The sequence below is a fragment of the Vidua chalybeata genome, chromosome 2 (genome assembly GCF_026979565.1).
Source record: "Vidua chalybeata isolate OUT-0048 chromosome 2, bVidCha1 merged haplotype, whole genome shotgun sequence".
Lineage (NCBI taxonomy): Eukaryota > Metazoa > Chordata > Aves > Passeriformes > Viduidae > Vidua > Vidua chalybeata.
In genome coordinates this window covers 111,872,582-111,889,278 of record NC_071531.1, presented here as the reverse complement: position 1 = coordinate 111,889,278, position 16,697 = coordinate 111,872,582, and the positions used below count along the sequence as shown (strand labels likewise).

Here is a 16,697-nt window from a genome sequence, read left to right as displayed (position 1 = left end):
GAACTCCAAGTCCCTGGAGGTATTTGTGCTGCCCACAGTTCCTCTACAGCCAAAAACTTAGAGGATTTAACAGCTTGTTACCTCCTAGGTTATCTGTAGATATGCAAGCAGAATTTGTCCTATTGTGTATTTTTGCCTATAATGACACACAAAAGATGGTGAGCTGGGGTGATTCACTTGTGATCCTTTACCTATATGATAACTTCACAAAACATTATTGCTGACATGCCATTCGTGTTTTAAATGAAAATTTCAGGTTCACTCTGTAAGTGTAGCAAAGGCATGCTGTGATTTTTGGTGTCTAAAAAAGAGTCAGGAGCAGCATAGGAAATTTATACAGAGGAGTAAATACTATAGGAGGGTGCTGTTTTCTTGGGCTCTTCCTAATGCTAATTTATATTACAGACCTGAAGGTTCATTGTAGTGAGAAAGCCATTTCTCAATTAAATATTTATTTTTATATTAATATAATTTAATAATTATATTTATATTAATATATCCATTAAAATTTCTCCATTAAATAGTCAAACCATTTCTTGGTACAAACATTATGATTAAAAAACAATAGCAGTTTACATATACATACAACTCACTCCCGATGTTAATGGGACGTGAAAGCTCTGTATTATTGTGCTATCAAATGTAACGAGGCAGCTTGGAAAAAAAACCAACATAGAGAGTGAATATATTTCAACAATGTCTTGCTGTGAAGCTATCAAGGATTAATAGGGGATTCTAGTGTAACACAGCAAACGAGGAAAAGTTTTACTCGGTAGCTACCTGAAGAGACTCGCTAAACGCTGTGAACGGATGGTGCGTCACCCAGTTAAGTTGTGCGACGTGCTGATCTCGGTACTCAACCAAGAGAGCAGTGTCTAATGGCTGAGTCTAGCATGGCGTCCCAGAAAAGCTGTGGAAATCACTGTTTCTATGGAAATTTCTACAAGGGAAATCCAGGGGGCTGAACGGCATGAAAATCTTCATGCAGCAGAGCGGGTTTTCAGGGATGTTGCCGAGATGGGTCATTCTGACTGAGGTGCTGGTGTAAATCGTTCCACGTGGTGGTAACTTAAAAAGCTGACTCTGCGTATCAGCAGAGGAAACCACCGTAAAAGATTGGTACTGGAAGATGAGATGAGGGAGGGAGGAATGAAGTACTTGGCAAGGGGAGAAAAGAGCCAGCAGCTGCTACAGCATGAGTAACAATTAGTTTGTTTGTTTCCCCATTGTTCAGCTGAATTTGTTCATGATCCCACGGCTTAGAGAACTCCCTCAGGTGGAGTCACGGGATCAGCAGTGAAATCAAACAGTTGTTGCAGTGTGGTATTCCTCCGATTCTGCCTGGGACTAAATTACGCAGGGCAAACACCGGGAATTTGCTCATCCGACGTCAAGGTTGTCAAGTGACTGAGGGAGATGAAGGTTTAAGTGCAGTGTGTTGTTTTTTAAAGGACAGAGAAGCCCTGCTGGGCTGTGGCTTGAAGCCATCTGGCTAATTGCATAGGAATTTCCCCGCCGTTTGAAGGTGAAGTGGGGCTAACTGCAGCCATGCAGCTTTCTGTCTTGGACTAAAAGGAAAGAGAACATCCCAACATTAACTATTAAGCCAGCTCGGATGTTGCAATCAGGAGATCAAAGGTCTACAGAGATCTGGAACATCTCTTCAGGGCCTGGGCATCCATCTTAGGTAGATATATACAAATGACAGCTCACATTAAGTGAGAAAGGACCCTACAGTAAGTTTATGAGAATTTCAAAGCAAATATAAATCCAACGTTACATGCGAAACAATGGCGCTTCCTTCTATTGAAAATCTTTCCTTCCTTTGTCCTGAGTCAAAAGTTTAGCAAAAGTGATGTGTGCCAAATTTATTTGCAAAAGCTGGAGTAGATTAAAAAAAAACAACTAACAAAAACCCCCAGTAGTAGCTAACAACAGTGACGCATAAGGGATTGTACAGCTCCCAGTGTTAAACAGATGAGATAATATCAACATCAGCATTGTCTCAGGAAACTCTGGCTCAGAATCCTGGCCAGCTAAGTTATAAAAAGGCAAGGAACCAGGATCTCACTTGAAATTTTGGGGGTTATCAGGAAAAATGTTGAGGGTAAGGAGAGAAAAATAGCTTTGTATTTACCTTTTAGGAGTCTTACTTCAACCCATACAAACTTTCATGGATTATATCCTATAGATAGGTAACAGTGGTGAGGCAGGCTCTGTGCTGATGCAAAGTCCTATAGTTCCATCTGAATTTTCTGGAACCACACATTGCTGGAGGCTGAATTTGTGCCCCTAATGAGAGTTTCTACTTTGTCTTCCACCTGCAAGTATGCAGGAAGGCAGTGGGGTGTCAGATCAGTGTGCTGAAGGAGAACAGCACTGCTGCACATGTATACATTATTTAGTGTAACAGGGACTTCTTAATAGTAACTTTTCGCTAGTACTGCATAACAGTTAAATTCATAATGTATCAGGTCAGAGGAACACCAGGACACTGATTGGGGTGGGGGTGTATTTTTTTTTAAAGCAATGCTGAATAAAAATGAACTTCCATGTGAAAAATATTTTTAAATAACATTGAATGGCTCCAAATAAAACACTTAAAACAAGATCATCTTCCTAAGGATTGTCTCCTTGCTTAATTCCATTTTTGCTGTAGTAACAGAGGGACTACACCTGTCTGAAAAACAATAAAAGATGTTTCAACACATCTTTTATCACAGCAAACATGCTGGTTTGGTTTTTCCTTCAGAAATTATTGATCCTTTTTTATTTGCACTTTTAAAGAAAAGCTTATATTGCCTGTAAAGAAGTTAGTCTGAAAGGTGAAATGATGAGGAATCCACAAACAACTGGAGAACACCTGCTAGAATGTAAACAGCTTGTGCAGATTTACTGCAGGCGTCCCTGTGCACCCTGCCTTTAGCAGCAGGACACACCAAGGAGCTTTGCTTTAGAAAAATCAGAATCGTTTATGTTTTTTGGCGGATTCCAGATGAGACGAAGTTGGAGACTAGTCCCATCTCTCATGTGGATCACTGATGCCTGCAGCATCTCAGCTTTGGTTACAAACACCAGCCAAACCCCTTAAGAAAAGTGCCTGAGGATGAGCAACGCTCAAAGGGAAGCTGTGCTGGATGCTGTGAATGGGGAGTGCCATTTTGCACTCCTCTGTGCCTCTCTCCGGTGCTGAGCCACAAAAAAAGCATGATGCTATTTTAGCCAGCTATTTAGGCCCATGAATAATTCCACTGACTTATTATGTTTTCACAGAAACTTTAAAAGTTTTAAGTACAGTTAATGTGTATCCACGTGGGTTTGCTGCGGCCAGGACAATTTAATTTCTAAGCAACATCCATATTCTAGAACGTCATTTGAGCCTGTATGTGACCCCTTTCTCACCAAAAAAAAAAAAAAAAAAAAAAAAAAAAAACAACAAAAAACAAACAAACAAAAAAAAACACCAAAAAAAACCACCCCACAACAAACCAAAAACAAACAAAATCCCTATCCCTTTCCAGTATCATGTTAGCAGGAAAACTTAACACCCCGCAACTCGGCTGCCCATTGTTAAAAGGCAGAACACCTCCTCATCTAAAATTATACTCCTTTATCTAAAATTACAATAATTAGTTGCTGTGCCCCTGCTGGAAGTGGAAACCCCAGGGAAATTTAGAACAGGAACCGTCTACGCTCATTTCCCAAGGTGTACATTTGGCTGATGTGGGGAGGACAGATGATGATCGGCAGGGACATTTTCAAGCGCTTACTAGAGAAGTTGTAAGAACCCCGCTAAGAAGCGGGGATGCCGTGGGGCTGAAGGAGTTGCAGAGGGACGTGCCGGGGTGCCCGTAGGCTGAGGAGCGGCACAGGCAACCGAAACGCGCCTTTGCCGGAGGGAGGGAGGGAGGGCGGGAAGACAAGCAGTTTCGGGAAGCCGCGTCCCCCTCCCCTCTCCGCCGCCGCCCCCCGCCCGAGCCCGGACAGCGGCGGGGGCGGCCTCGGGGAGCCGGCCCGGGGGAGGAGCGGAGCGGAGCCACACGGCGCGCCCGCTCCGCCAGCCCGGCCGGCTCTGCGGGGAGGCGGCTGCCCGAGCGGGGCCGCCCCCGCGCCTCTCCCGCCGCCCCGCGCCGCCTGGACCACTGGGAAGATGGATGGGCACGTCCTGGGATGGATCGTCCTGCTGTGGATCGCAGGTAGGGCCGCGGGCGGGGGCACGGGTGGCCCGGTGGCCCCGACGTCCCCACGCCGTGCCCGGCACGCCGGGCTCCGCGGCTTTTCCTGAGGGCGAAAACTGGCGGGGGGGGGGGGGGTTTGGGGAGATGCTTCGGAGGGAGCCGGCCTGGAGCCGGGAGCTGCTCGGGCGTGTCCCGCGGTGCAGTTTGCGGAGACTTCGCGGAGAGGGCTGGGAACAGGGGGCAGCCGGTGCCTCCCGCCCGGCCGGGGCGCGGGGCAGGTCCGAGCGGCCCCCGGCGCTTCTCTTCTCCCCGCGTGGTCCCGGCGGCTCTTGGGCCCCCGCTCGCCGCGGGGGACAGAGAGCGCTCGTCTCGGGGAAGGGGCAGCCGGCCCGGGGCTGTCGGAGTGTCCTTGGCCGCGGTGCGGGAGGGATGGCGACGAACCCCTGGTTCCCCCCGCCCGCCCGTGCCGTGCCGTGCCGGGAACAATTGCAGGAACTTCTCCTTTACCCGGTGTCCTGCCCGCACATGGCGTCTCAACAGAGGTGTGAGAGGAGGGGGCTGCCCTGCCTCTCCCCCGGCTTCCAGAGGGCAGAATTTTAGGGGGGCCTTCCCCGTGACGGTGCAGTTGCGCCCAGGCCTTTGTGAGCGCAGGACGGGATTGCCCCCAGCCCAGCTCGCCGCCCGGCCCTCACCTCGCCGGCTCCCGAAAAGGTCGGGCAAGTCTCCCCCTAGGGCAGGGGGAGGGGAGCCGGCGAGGCGAGCAGAGAGGGCTCAGTGATGGGGAGAGGGCAGGGGGAACAAGCTGAAAAGGGGCTGGGTCTGAGAGCTGGGCAGCGAGGAAAGGAGAGGGAAGGGATTACAGCAGGGTGAGAGCGGCGGGGCAGCCGGGAACCGGGGAGAAAGAGAAAGCCGTGTCAGGTCAGAAGCAAGATCTGCCTCCTGTGAGCCGGTGCAGCAACCAAGCACAGGCAGGAGCAGCAGGCTATAGGAAAAGCTGCAGTAGGATGACTTAGTCAGGCAGGCTGGTTACAGGCTGAAAGAAGAAACAGACACACTCGGGTTAAGTGGCATATATTTCCCACTGTCACCTATGTATCCCACAAAAAAAGACCTCAGCTTCTTCCCTCTTGCTATTCAGATTTAGGATTCACAAGCAGTAAATTCGGCTTTTTAGTCATAACACCTCTCTCCCACCACCCACCCACCCCTTTCCTTGCATTTTCACTCTGAGTCATCCTCAACACCAGTGCCTGCCTACTGCTCCCTTCCAGGGTTTCACGGCCTCATCTGGGGCTTCAGCAGCTTCCAGCTCATTCTCCCTCCTTTCTCTCCCTTCCTCCTTCCCTGTCATTTGGCTGCTTCCAAATGTATCCCAGTTCAGTGAGTTGGTCTGGAGTGCCAGCGCACCCACAGCTGCCCCTCCTTTCCCACTAGCCGTAGTAGTGTGCTGATAAATAGCACCCAAGGACCAGCAAAGGAGAACGGGGTGTAGCTAAACATGACATTCCTCCCTCTTTTTAAAGAACTTCTTTATCTGGACACGTCAGGCTAATCAGGACTTTTTTATCGAGCTAAAAGACCGGGCTGTTGACACTTTTCTTCTTCCACTGACGGCAATTCACGATTCCTGGCAGCGAGCACTGTTTGGAGCATGCAGGGTCAATGCAGAGAGAGAGGTACGGCTGCAGTGGGAAGACCTTCCAGTTTCCTCTAGCCCTGTGGTTTTGAGACAGGACTGCGTGCTGCTGGTGCTGTGGAGAGCTGGCAGGCACAGGCTTCCGGCAGGCAACAGGTTATCCATAGCTGTGTGCTGAGGGATGGAGGCAGTCAGTGCTCGCCTGCTCCCCTCCAGCCTCCTCCAGCCGCTGCTGCCAGCCATAAATCAGGTGCCGATGTCCTTTTTCACAGCCGACAGAAAGCAAATATGCAAAGGTGTGTGTGTGTGTGCACAGAAAAGGAAGAGGGGGCTAGCTAGCAAACATGGATTCAAGATTTTCCTCTCCCCAGTGGCTGTGCAAAGGAATGAAAGGTCTGCATCAAGGTAAGGAGCCCTAATCCAGCCAGAGTGGTACACTCCACTCTGGGGAAGAGCAGTGGGGGTTGGGAGGTGGAGGGGCCAGGGGACAGAGTGCAAGATGGGGAAGAAGCAGGGAGACAAAAGGGAGCAGGAAAGAGAAGGCTCTCATTCCCTTCCCTCCCCTCCTCCCTCCTCCAAGTCGGCTGAGAAATTTCTAATCAGCACTTTCAGTCCCTTTCCTCACAGCAGTAATTCCTCTCTGTCCTTTGTTTGTCTTTAATTTTTGGCTCTTGCATTTATCTTTTGTTTGGTTTTGCGCATTGTGAGTTCTTACGGCAATTTCAAAAAATCCTGTGTAAGGTACAATGGATTTAGTTTGGCTTCTCCCCCTCCTGTCCTGCTCTCCCACGTGCCTGAAGCAAGTGTTTTAATAACAACAGCAAATGGATGAAGGGCAGGTCATTCTTTATTCCTTCCTGTGAGGTCACATGGGTTAAGATATGTGTGGGACCCTGCTCTCATTCTATAAAAAGAAGATAAAATTTGCCAAGTATCCTTAGTCCCTGTGTAAAGCCTGTTCCTGTAAATTACCAAGTGCAGCTTGATTCTGGAATGAATCTTTCCCTTGTGTTTACCATTTTCTTATTAATGCTGCAATTTCTAATGCATTTGAAACAAGAGCATAGTGCTGTGCTGGCAACTGAACTCCAGTTTTAGTACAGAACAAGCAGATCAGATTTTTCTTGCCTCACAACTTGGACTAAGCTTGGAAAAATTACAATTAGAAGACCATCCATGTTAAAATGGGATCTTCCTGATAAATGCTTTTCCACCAGTAATTTAGCACTCAGTCCCTGCATACTGTTGCTGTACCTGTTCTTTCCCAGCCACAGTTCAGGAGGGCAGGCAGAGGGGGCATGCTGGAGCACAGTTGTGTCTTTGCTTTTTCTGGCCAGCTGACCACACTTCTTGGGAAGGTGGGGAAATGGTTGGACTCTTTTACTTGTCTTGATTTAAAGTGTTCATCTGACTTCCTTTGCCTGGCTTCACAGAACATAGCAAGTGTAGCGTAACTGGGAAGAAATCTCATGTTTTTCTTACTTTTTATTTCTGTGAGGTCACCTTGAGTGAGACTGGCAGCAGTGAAAATCCCAATGCCACCCCAAGGATGGGTATTATGGCTTGGTGTTACAAGGCTTGGAGGGATTCTTCATTTTTTTTTTTTTTTTTGCTTTGCTCTCAGGCTTCTGATGAGTGATGTTTCTGGGAATTATTTCTGGGATGCTGAACCAAGTCTAGATCAGGAGGCATCTGACAACTCTAACAGGTTTCAGACAGCAGTAAGACAGGGTGGGTTTGATCTGGTGGCCAGAGCTGAGATAATTCACCTGAGAGTATCCAGGGTGACTTTTGTGAATGTGTGAAAGGGGCTGTGGTAAAGAAGTGTAATGAGCACAGGGAAGCTGATGAAGAGAATGAAATGAGGAGCAAGGGGTGCCTGGGGAGAGCACCACAGAGAATGGGTAAGAGCAAGGAATAGCCCAATGCCTACTGTAGTCATTTTGCACAGCCTGGGCTGTCCTACATGGAGTGTTTTTGTGTTGAGGCTCTGTGCTGTGAGTGCTGGCTGTGCAAGGCCACGCTCTTCTGCTGCTGCTTTGGGTTCTCCCCTTTCCAGATTAAGTAGCTGGAGAGCTGAAATTCTTGTTTTTACTATGGAGCTGTTGAAAACAGAACCATGCTTTCACCTCAGCTGCAGCTGACTTGTTCAGGCACTGGTTTCTTGCTTCCAAAAAAAGTTGACAATTAGTGGTCACGTTGCTAAGAACACAAGTCTGATAGGAACCAGACCAAGGCATCCAATTAATTTCCCATAAGCACTCGCCATAATCTGAGGGTGATGGCTTTTGCTGACAAATTGCATGGATTGGATGTAGTCCAACATGAGTAGGCAAGAACCTGTACAATACAATCTCAGTGATCCCACTGGCTTGCCATTCATCTGTTTACACATCTCTTTATAATTTCTGTCTTTCTGGTCTCAAAGCCCAGATCTTCCTGATTCAAGCTTGATCCACATATGAAAGTGTGAATGGTGTACCAGTATTCAGCAGTGGGGGAGAGAGCACTTTGAAATTATACATAGTATCCAAGGTGCCAAAACCAATGATACTTTTGCCCAACAGTTTATTTTATTTGGGAAGTGGTATAAGCTACCCTAAGGGCACTGTCTCTTACCAGTAGCAGATGCTTTTCTGCCAAAGCCCTGAGGTAAAGTCTAGGAGTAACTTTCCAGAGGTGCCTGGTTCAGGACCCAGTGATTTCCATTCTGCTGTGTGCACAACTGCCACTCCTGTCAATAAAGGTACATGAAAATGGAGGATGCAATTTTTGTAGTTTTGTAGATTCAGGCAAGCAGTAGCATGAGCCAAATAATTGCAAAGAAAGAGATGAGATACATGCCTAGCTAGAGAGACCCATGTGACCTGAAGAATAATGTGTGCTGCCTTCCTTCTCTTGGACTTGAGTCTTGTGTGTTCCAGAAGGATGCAGCTTGAGACATGTTCTACTGAACAACAGTATTTGGCTTTGCCATTACTTCCAGGGTTTGGTGCTTCAGATCAATTTTATTCTAACTACATGATATTTAACCCAAACCATTCTGTGATTCTATTCCTGGAGGCTGTGTAGTGAAGTTAAATCTTCCTGGGATTTATTTCATCTCGGGGAGGCACAGGCTTCTCTGGAGGTCAGTGGCAAACCAAAAGCCTCAGTTATCACCTCTCAATTGCCTTCTCTCTTGCTCAGGGAAGGCGCTTAGGAAGATCAGGCACACAAGGCTCAAACCCGCCCTTACAAATATCCCCTCTGTAATCGCTTCCTGGAATTTTCTTTAATCACCAGTGAAATGTATTAGTGGTAGCTTGTGTGTAGTGTTGATTGCATAGTTTGAATGCATAATCTGAGGATAGTTCAGGAAAGGAATCAGAGCAAGGAGACAAATGCACATTGCCAATTGAAACAGACAAACCCCATACAATTATATTTCGGAAGTGTGATTATTTTTAAGCTCTTTCTCCGGGAGTGTGTGTGTGTGTATATATATTTGTACAGACCCACAAAACCATGGATTCTTTTTATTTTCCAAGAGAAAGGATAACAGTGTTTATAAGATGCAATTGATTAATATTTTCAGACCTTTTTCTTTGGGTTTAGGAGAGCAAGAAGGGAGGAACGCAAAACAGTCATGTAGTCATGAGATTCCCAGGAGCTAGATTTTTTTCTTGTTGAACTTGAAACATTGTGAAATTCACAATGAACAGGTTCCTTCTCTAGAGTGCAGGAATTGCATTTCTGCCATGACTTTGAAGTAAAGGCTAATTTTGCTCTGTCTGCATCAGTCAAAACACAGCACAACACAATTCAGTTTCTTTTTAGTCCTATTTGTATTAAACTAAGGAGCTACCATAGTGCTGTCACTAAGCTTCTCATAATTTTTCACATATTTCACTTTTTTTTTCTTTCTCTGCTGTATTAACATCTCAGAGTTCTGCCCTGTGATACATCTGAGGCTCTTCTTGTCTTGGCTACACTCTATTTTGAGGTCAGTGGTTTCTTTTTGAAGTTTAGGAAGTCTCATAATCCCTATGCCTGGACATGACTGATCAATATAAAGCCACCATCTTGTCTTCAGGCAGTCAAACATCCTGGTGGCCTTTTTGGTGGACACTCTTACAGCAGTGACATACAGAATCAATTCCAGTAATTCTTTTTTGGCAGAGGAAATAACAGGTGTATAATTTCCCAATTCAGCCATATGTAATTATATATAATTTGACTTAAATAGATCTAAAAGTTTCCTCTGCTCCAGTCTCCCAATCTGAGGCACTGTGTTGCTCTTAAATGCTATTCCTGGAAGGAATCCGAAAATAATACTTAAGAAGTTAATAAAGAGCTTGGGATGGAATATGGAATATGCCAGATAATTTTCTGCACATCTCCAAAATGCTTTTTAGTAGAAAAAGAATTCCTGTATTTTCCCAAAAGCTGCTTTTCTTTTCTTGATATAGACATTCACATGGGGGTAGGGTGGGGAAAGTTAGTCAGATGAGAATTTTCTAAAGCTCAGCTAATCATTTATTAAAGCAGTCCCTGGCTTGCCAAACTCATTAATCTCATTAACAGGGAAGGAGGGCTGTGGTGCATGGTTAGCTGAGAGCACTGTGTTAACTAAGCAGCATACTTGGTTCACAAGGGAAAGATTGAAATATTCAGTGTGTCACTGTTCTATCCCTGAAGCTGAGGTAACGTGATGAGTCACTTGATCAGCTCATGCCACATGCTGGCTTTGGCCTCAGACTCTGAGGGGTCATGGAGCTGCCAGACACAGGTCTGACTGGACCCATTGGTTTTTCAAGGTGTTCTTCATGTTTCCCAGAAAAGTGTGAATCTCTGGAGAGAAGAGGATTAGGCATCACCACTTGGTTCACCTTGAGAAGCAAGTGGTGGCATTCCCTTTGTGCCACATGGCCCCTGTGCTTGGTCCCTGGGTAGAGGAAGCCTGGCAGAAATGTCCCAGCTGCCACTTCCTGAATAATCTCTCTGCCTGTGTCTTGGGGAAGTGCAGGAGCTGCCTCATTCCCTGCCTGTCCCGTGGGAGACCTCAGCTGTGCTTGGTGGTACTCTGGAGAACAGCCACACTTCAGCGTTTGGAGCTGGGTCCAGGCACTTCTGGCAAAACTGATAACCTCCTGTGCCACTCCCACATGGCACAAGGACAATGTTCATGATGTCCTGCATTTATTATATGCATAATATAACATTTCTATGCAAATGCCAGAGCACCCTTGTGCTCCTCAAGCCTTCACATAGTAGTCCCCAAGGTCCAATCCTGCCTAGATCAGTAGCTCTGTCTAGGTCAGTATCAGTGACCTTGCCTCTCTGAAATAAGCTTTTCCCTAGGTTCTGTCCATGCTGTGTTTTCCTCTCCAACTGGGATTTATAGACTTCATTGTGCTTTACAGTTCGCTGCAGACAGTGTATCACTGCAGACAGTGATAACCTGTTGAATTTAATATTCACTGTTTTATCAGCCTCTTCCCTTTCCTTTGGTTCTGAATCCTGATCATGCAATCTCTGCTCACTCTTGCTTTTCAGGTCTACAGCTGTCTCCAGCTTGACCTTGTAGTTTCATGCCTGCTGTTATACAGTTGATGCATTTATTGCTCTCTCATTTATTGTCTGCTTCAAGCTCCAGTCCTTTAGTCTATGCCTTTCCCCCCTCCATTCTAAAGATAACTCCTGTCATTTCACTTTCTTTTGCCAATTTCCATCTCCTTTTCATCTCTGCTTTCTGGAGTGGGTGGGTTATTTTTGCTGACTCCATTTCCTCTCTTCTCTACATTATTTCTGAATCTCCTGCAACCTGACTGCAGCCCTTTGTACTCATTTTGACCTGGGCTGAGACACCTTCTTCAGCTTCTTCCAACTGAATGCAAGCTTCTCGATTGTTATCCTGTATTTGCTCTGATACTTTATCCTTACTCTTTTTTCCCCTCTTTCTTACATTTTCCCTTATTTTCTACTGCTTCTTGATATCTCTTTGTCCTCAGTCTTTTCATTCCTCACTAACCTTCTCCAAGTCCACCAGTCCCTTCTGCAGATGTTGTGTATGCTTTCTCTTCTGCTTTGCTGTCTTGAATGTTTCCTTGTATTTCCTCTTTTTCCCTGTTTCTCTTTGTATTGCCTCTTTTCCACCTGTTCTGGGTGAGGTGTGTGGTAGCACCAGCATTTTCCATACTGAACCTGAGTCCCTTTTTTCAGTGTTAATGTGAGTGCTCTCAGACATTGCTGCCTGCAGCACAAGGAGGGAAGCGACGAAGGGCATGTGGGGGAGTTTTGGCCATATCCCTGTGGCTGGATGGAGTTTCTTACTTTCTAGAAGGCTGACATTGCTCACTGACTTTTTCTCAGCTACACAAAGCTGTAACAGCAGTCCCCTGCATCTTCTTAATGCATCAGGTCTTAATGCATCAGGTCCAGGCTGCAGCTCTCCTGTCAGCTGCTAGATAAACATTACATGTTGAGATCCCTCTCCTCCCTGGGAATGTGAAAAACTTGAGAGTTTGGGCCCTTTTTCTCCACACCTCCCACATGGAGCAATTTGTCTCAGTGCTACTTGCCAGCCCTGGGAAGAGCTCTGTGATTTGGATCCACTCCTTTGTGCATCTCTGGAGTTTGGCAGAGCAGGCAGCACTAACTGGGCACCAGCGCAGAATGTGCTGGTCCAGGCACTGTGTGTTGCCTGATTTGTAAAGAGGAGGTGTGATGCCACTGAAATGGGGAGGGAGGTGATTTATTCTGCAGTGGCATTGTCATAAACTCGGGATCTGGCCCCTTGGCTGACCTGCTGTACAAATGGAGCATGGCCATCCCTAAAATACATCTTCCTTATGTTTGAACCTGCCCCAGAAGCTGTGAATCATCACACCATTGTGTTAAGGCTTCTATAACATTTGAGCCTTCAGGCCCATCATGCTGTGTTTTTCTTTGTGACTGTAAGCTATGAAAAAGCAAACTTATTTTTGCTGCCAACATCCGTGCTTACATACATTAAGGAGTGTTGCGCCCTAGCACCTGAAACAGATGGACAATTTTATCTATGTGGGGAGAAAGATGCTGTGATAAAATGCAGTAGCTCCCTCTTCAAGCAGTGCCAAGGCATATGATACTCATGTTTTTGTCTTCTAGCTGAGGTGGAAGGGTTGCAGGTCACTGTGCCAGAGAAGAAGAAGGTGGCCATGTTATTTCAGCCTGCTCTGCTTCGCTGCCATTTCTCTACTTCTTCCACCCAACCAGCTGTGGTACAGTGGAGGTACAAATCCTACTGCCAGGACCGGATGGGAGAAGCTCTGGGTATGGTGACTTCTGGTTTGCAAACAATGAGCAAGAGGAACCTGGACTGGGATCCCTACCTGGACTGTGTGGACAGCAGGAGGACAGTCCGTGTCGTGGCCTCCAAGCAGGGATCTGCCATCACCATAGGAGACTTCTATAAGGAAAGAGACGTCAGCATTGTCCATGGTAACTCTCCTACCTCGGTGATGCTTGGTGGGGCTGGAATGGACCCTCAGCAATTTGGGATATTGGAGTCTGGCAGTAATTGTTCACTTGACTCCCTCAGAAAAGGCTGTGGGAAGGGAGCTGTTGTAAGTCAGACATTTAGGATTCACCCAACCAATCCTAGACCCAAAGGTAATTTACTTTGGCACTTCCCTTCAATTGACTCCACCAAGGTCTTCAAACACAGTATCCTTCTTTCCTTTCCTTGAAGTGGAAGATTTTTTCCCTGACTTCTGCATATTGCTGAGTATATAGATTTTCTTTAGCAAAGAGGTGGCAGCAAGATATACAAATTCAGTCTCTGCAGGATAGGGTTTTCTTCCTTGTAAATGCCACTGATGTTTTCCTACTTCTGAAATACCAAGATTATCCTACACCTTATGTTTGTTCAGCCACAGACTTCACCAGCTTACTCTGTCATGAACCTAAACCCACACAGCTTTGGGCAGAGTGAAAGGAAGAGATTTCTGTGGGGTGAAGTCAGGTTGGGTGGAGATGAGGGATGGCAAGGTCCTTAAACATTTTTGTCTGGAAGGCTGTGTGAGAGACCTTGTCCCTCGAAAGTGCAAGGTGTCTGACTGGGGAGACCACCTAGCCAGAAGTGGAGACTCCTTGGTGTGAAGAGCGTGCGATCAGCCTCACAAGAGGGAGTGTTTTCCTTTGTCTCTGCATAACCTCTTCACAAATGACTGAGGTGCTGTAGAGGACACACTGTCTAAACCCTTCCATGACATGAATAGTGTTGGGACCTGTGGCCCAGGTGACAGGAAGGACAGAGAGACATTCATGACCCCTTCTGCTCTTGGCACTTGCAGGGTGAGCTGCCTCTGCAGCATTATCTGTTTTCCCACCCACAGCCAGAAGTCCTGACCCGTTGTTTTTTCCTGAATACTGTGATATTCTGGATAAGGTTAACCCTTCTTCTTGGGACACAGAGATGGACCCAGTGCATTCAACACTCCATTCTTCCTGTAAGTGTTGGAGGGAAAACCTGACTTTTCTTTTTTGCCTTCCAGATGCAGACCTGCAAATTGGGAAGTTGATGTGGGGAGACAGTGGCCTCTATTACTGCCTTATTATCACACCTGATGATGTGGAGGGCAAGAATGAAGAATCAGTGGAGCTGCTTGTTCTTGGTGAGGCCTCTTGTCAGGCTGCTTTTTCAGCAGATACCTGATGCACCTTTCCTCCTGCTCTCTTGCTATCCCTCCATCCCCGTGCACTGTATTACTATGGGTGTAAGAGCTATGTAAAACAGTCCCTGCAGCACTGTCACCATTGCCTTGCACCTTGTGCAGTCATTCACACCTAGGCAAAGTGGGTGGCAAATGCTACCAAACCAGAATAGTAATGTTTACACCCACACTGCTCACACGTTACACAGGCGTAAATGACTGCAGAGAATGTGGGGCTATGGAAAGGCAGAACCCTTGTTTTTAAGGGATAAAACAAAAAACCTGCAGCAAAATGAGCACTTGAGACAGAGTCTTTTAACAGCAGACACCCAGAAGACATCAGATCCTGTGATTTTTGCAGTCCTCATCCCACTCTTCTGACCTGTGAGGCTGTCAAGAAGCACTGTGTTGAATGTGTCAGTTTGGGAGATTTTTTTTTGTGTGCCTGATCACACTTTTGTCCAGTTAGAGGTGCAGTTTCACAGTCATCCTAATCAGGTCTGACCTGGTGCTGCCACTAACAGGACCTACCCTCTCTGTGGTGTGTGTGCTTGGCTCTGTTTCTGTTAAGTTCCTTTGAGCAGTGTGTTGAGCAGGATCAGTTTCTTCCCTATTTGCAGGGTTTACTTTCAGTGGTGGCTTCCATGACACAGCTCACTGTAAAGGTCAGAAAAGCAGCCATTCCAGCTAGAGGAGAAAAGCAGAGTGGAATGGGCCTTTCAGGGGCTTTTGTTAACACGCCTGTAACCAGCTGTAGCACTTCAACCCTGGATGCCCCAGGAGACCAAACTGAGTTTTTCCCAGCTCACCTTAAGACCTCACCATGGCTCTTGTGTGTAAAGATCTGTGCATCCTGTGATGGAAATATTAAAAAGCTTGGGTTGCTAGTGTGTAGGTGATCTGTGGAGGTGTACAATAGAACACATCTGTCAAGCGTTCCCTTGATGTCCTGCCAAAGGTCAGAGTTTAATTGGTGTTTATATTTGGAGCTGTAGTTATCATCACCAAGTAAACCAGTCTGAATGGGTGAGTGGCTGTCACAGTGCCATTGCCTCTCCTCACCCCTTTAACATCAGCCAAACAACGGACAGTTGGAGTGGAAGGTCAGAGAGTGGAAGGTCAGTCTGGTCACTCCAGAAAACAGTTTCACACGCCTGTGTAAATCCACAGTGTGACTGTGTATCATCTGCCACTTACTAACATGCCCAGATCAACCTGTGTGAATTCAGGTGAGGTTATCTTTGCCAGGTGGCAGTGGTAGCTGTTAAAATCCTCTCCTGAGGTTCTGTGTCTCTGTAGTGATGAGCTGCTGAATTTTTGTCCCTTTTTCACCTTCCTGTCTAGGATTTGGTGTCTTCCTCTTGTATAGCTACAACTGTGCTCAGACACCAGTGATGGAATAGTACCATGGTAACAGGAAGAATTGGTTTTTCAGTGTGTACAGAAGGCTGTGGGGAGAAAACTCAGAAATCCCCTCCTCTGGAGCTGGTTTGATGTCTCTGCCCCCAGTTCATTGTGGTTATGTTGGGGGACACATGTAGTTTAGGCTGCATCACCCTTGACCACATCTGCTTTTCTGTTCCGCCTCTGGGCCTGACCTTGCCCTTTATGCAGCTCTCTGCCAAGTTTGGCAGCAGCATGAAAGCAGACTTGTCGTGGGCTTCCTTCTGCCTCATGCTGTTAGGCAGCTTCTGTATATTGCATTTCCTGGGTAGAGGCAACATTCCAGCTTTTGGTGCAATTCCAGGGTTACCTACCTGTTTTCCTCCTTCCCTCTCTTCCCCTTCCCACTTTTTCTTTTCCTTCTGCCTTTGCTGTTATTTTTTCTTTGTTTTCCTTTATCTCTCCCTATTGATGGCTAAACGATGAAGCAGCCAGTGATGAAAATACCATTCCTTAATATTCTGCATATTCTGGGATATTTTTTGTTCCCATTGCTTGGAGGGAGACACTGAATACGGATATAGGTTGTAGCAATCTTACAGTCCTAGGGGACATGTGGTAAAAGGGTTTTTTTGCTGTTCTGCTGCTCTTTGGGTGGAACTCAGACTCCCTGTTAGAGAGGTTGGAGCAGCAGAGGGATAGTGTGTGAGAGATGTTACAATTCCCAGAGCACAATGCTGTTTGCTCCTTGCTGACAGTGGTCTCTCAGATACAATTTACATGGCTTATTTTGGGGTTGCTGCGTGATTTCAGCATAAATTA

At 46.6% G+C, this 16,697-nt stretch overlaps 1 protein-coding gene across 6 annotated transcripts in view; it reads left to right on the top strand.

The window, feature by feature from the left end:
* The first annotated feature begins 4,112 nt into the window (after positions 1-4,112).
* ILDR2 (immunoglobulin like domain containing receptor 2) overlaps positions 4,113-16,697 on the top strand; it is a 39,301-nt gene continuing 26,716 nt past the window's right edge. For 4 of the 6 annotated variants that reach the window (XM_053935077.1, XM_053935076.1, XM_053935073.1 and 1 more), the window contains exons 1-3: positions 6,043-6,219; positions 12,946-13,278; positions 14,334-14,453. In XM_053935077.1, coding sequence (XP_053791052.1) covers positions 6,159-6,219; positions 12,946-13,278; positions 14,334-14,453 — 514 coding nt within the window. In that variant the 5' untranslated portion in view covers positions 6,043-6,158. Of the gene's footprint in view, positions 4,197-6,042; positions 6,220-12,945; positions 13,279-14,333; positions 14,454-16,697 lie in introns of those variants that run through there. The other 2 variants (XM_053935075.1, XM_053935074.1) reach the window with 1 other exon arrangement.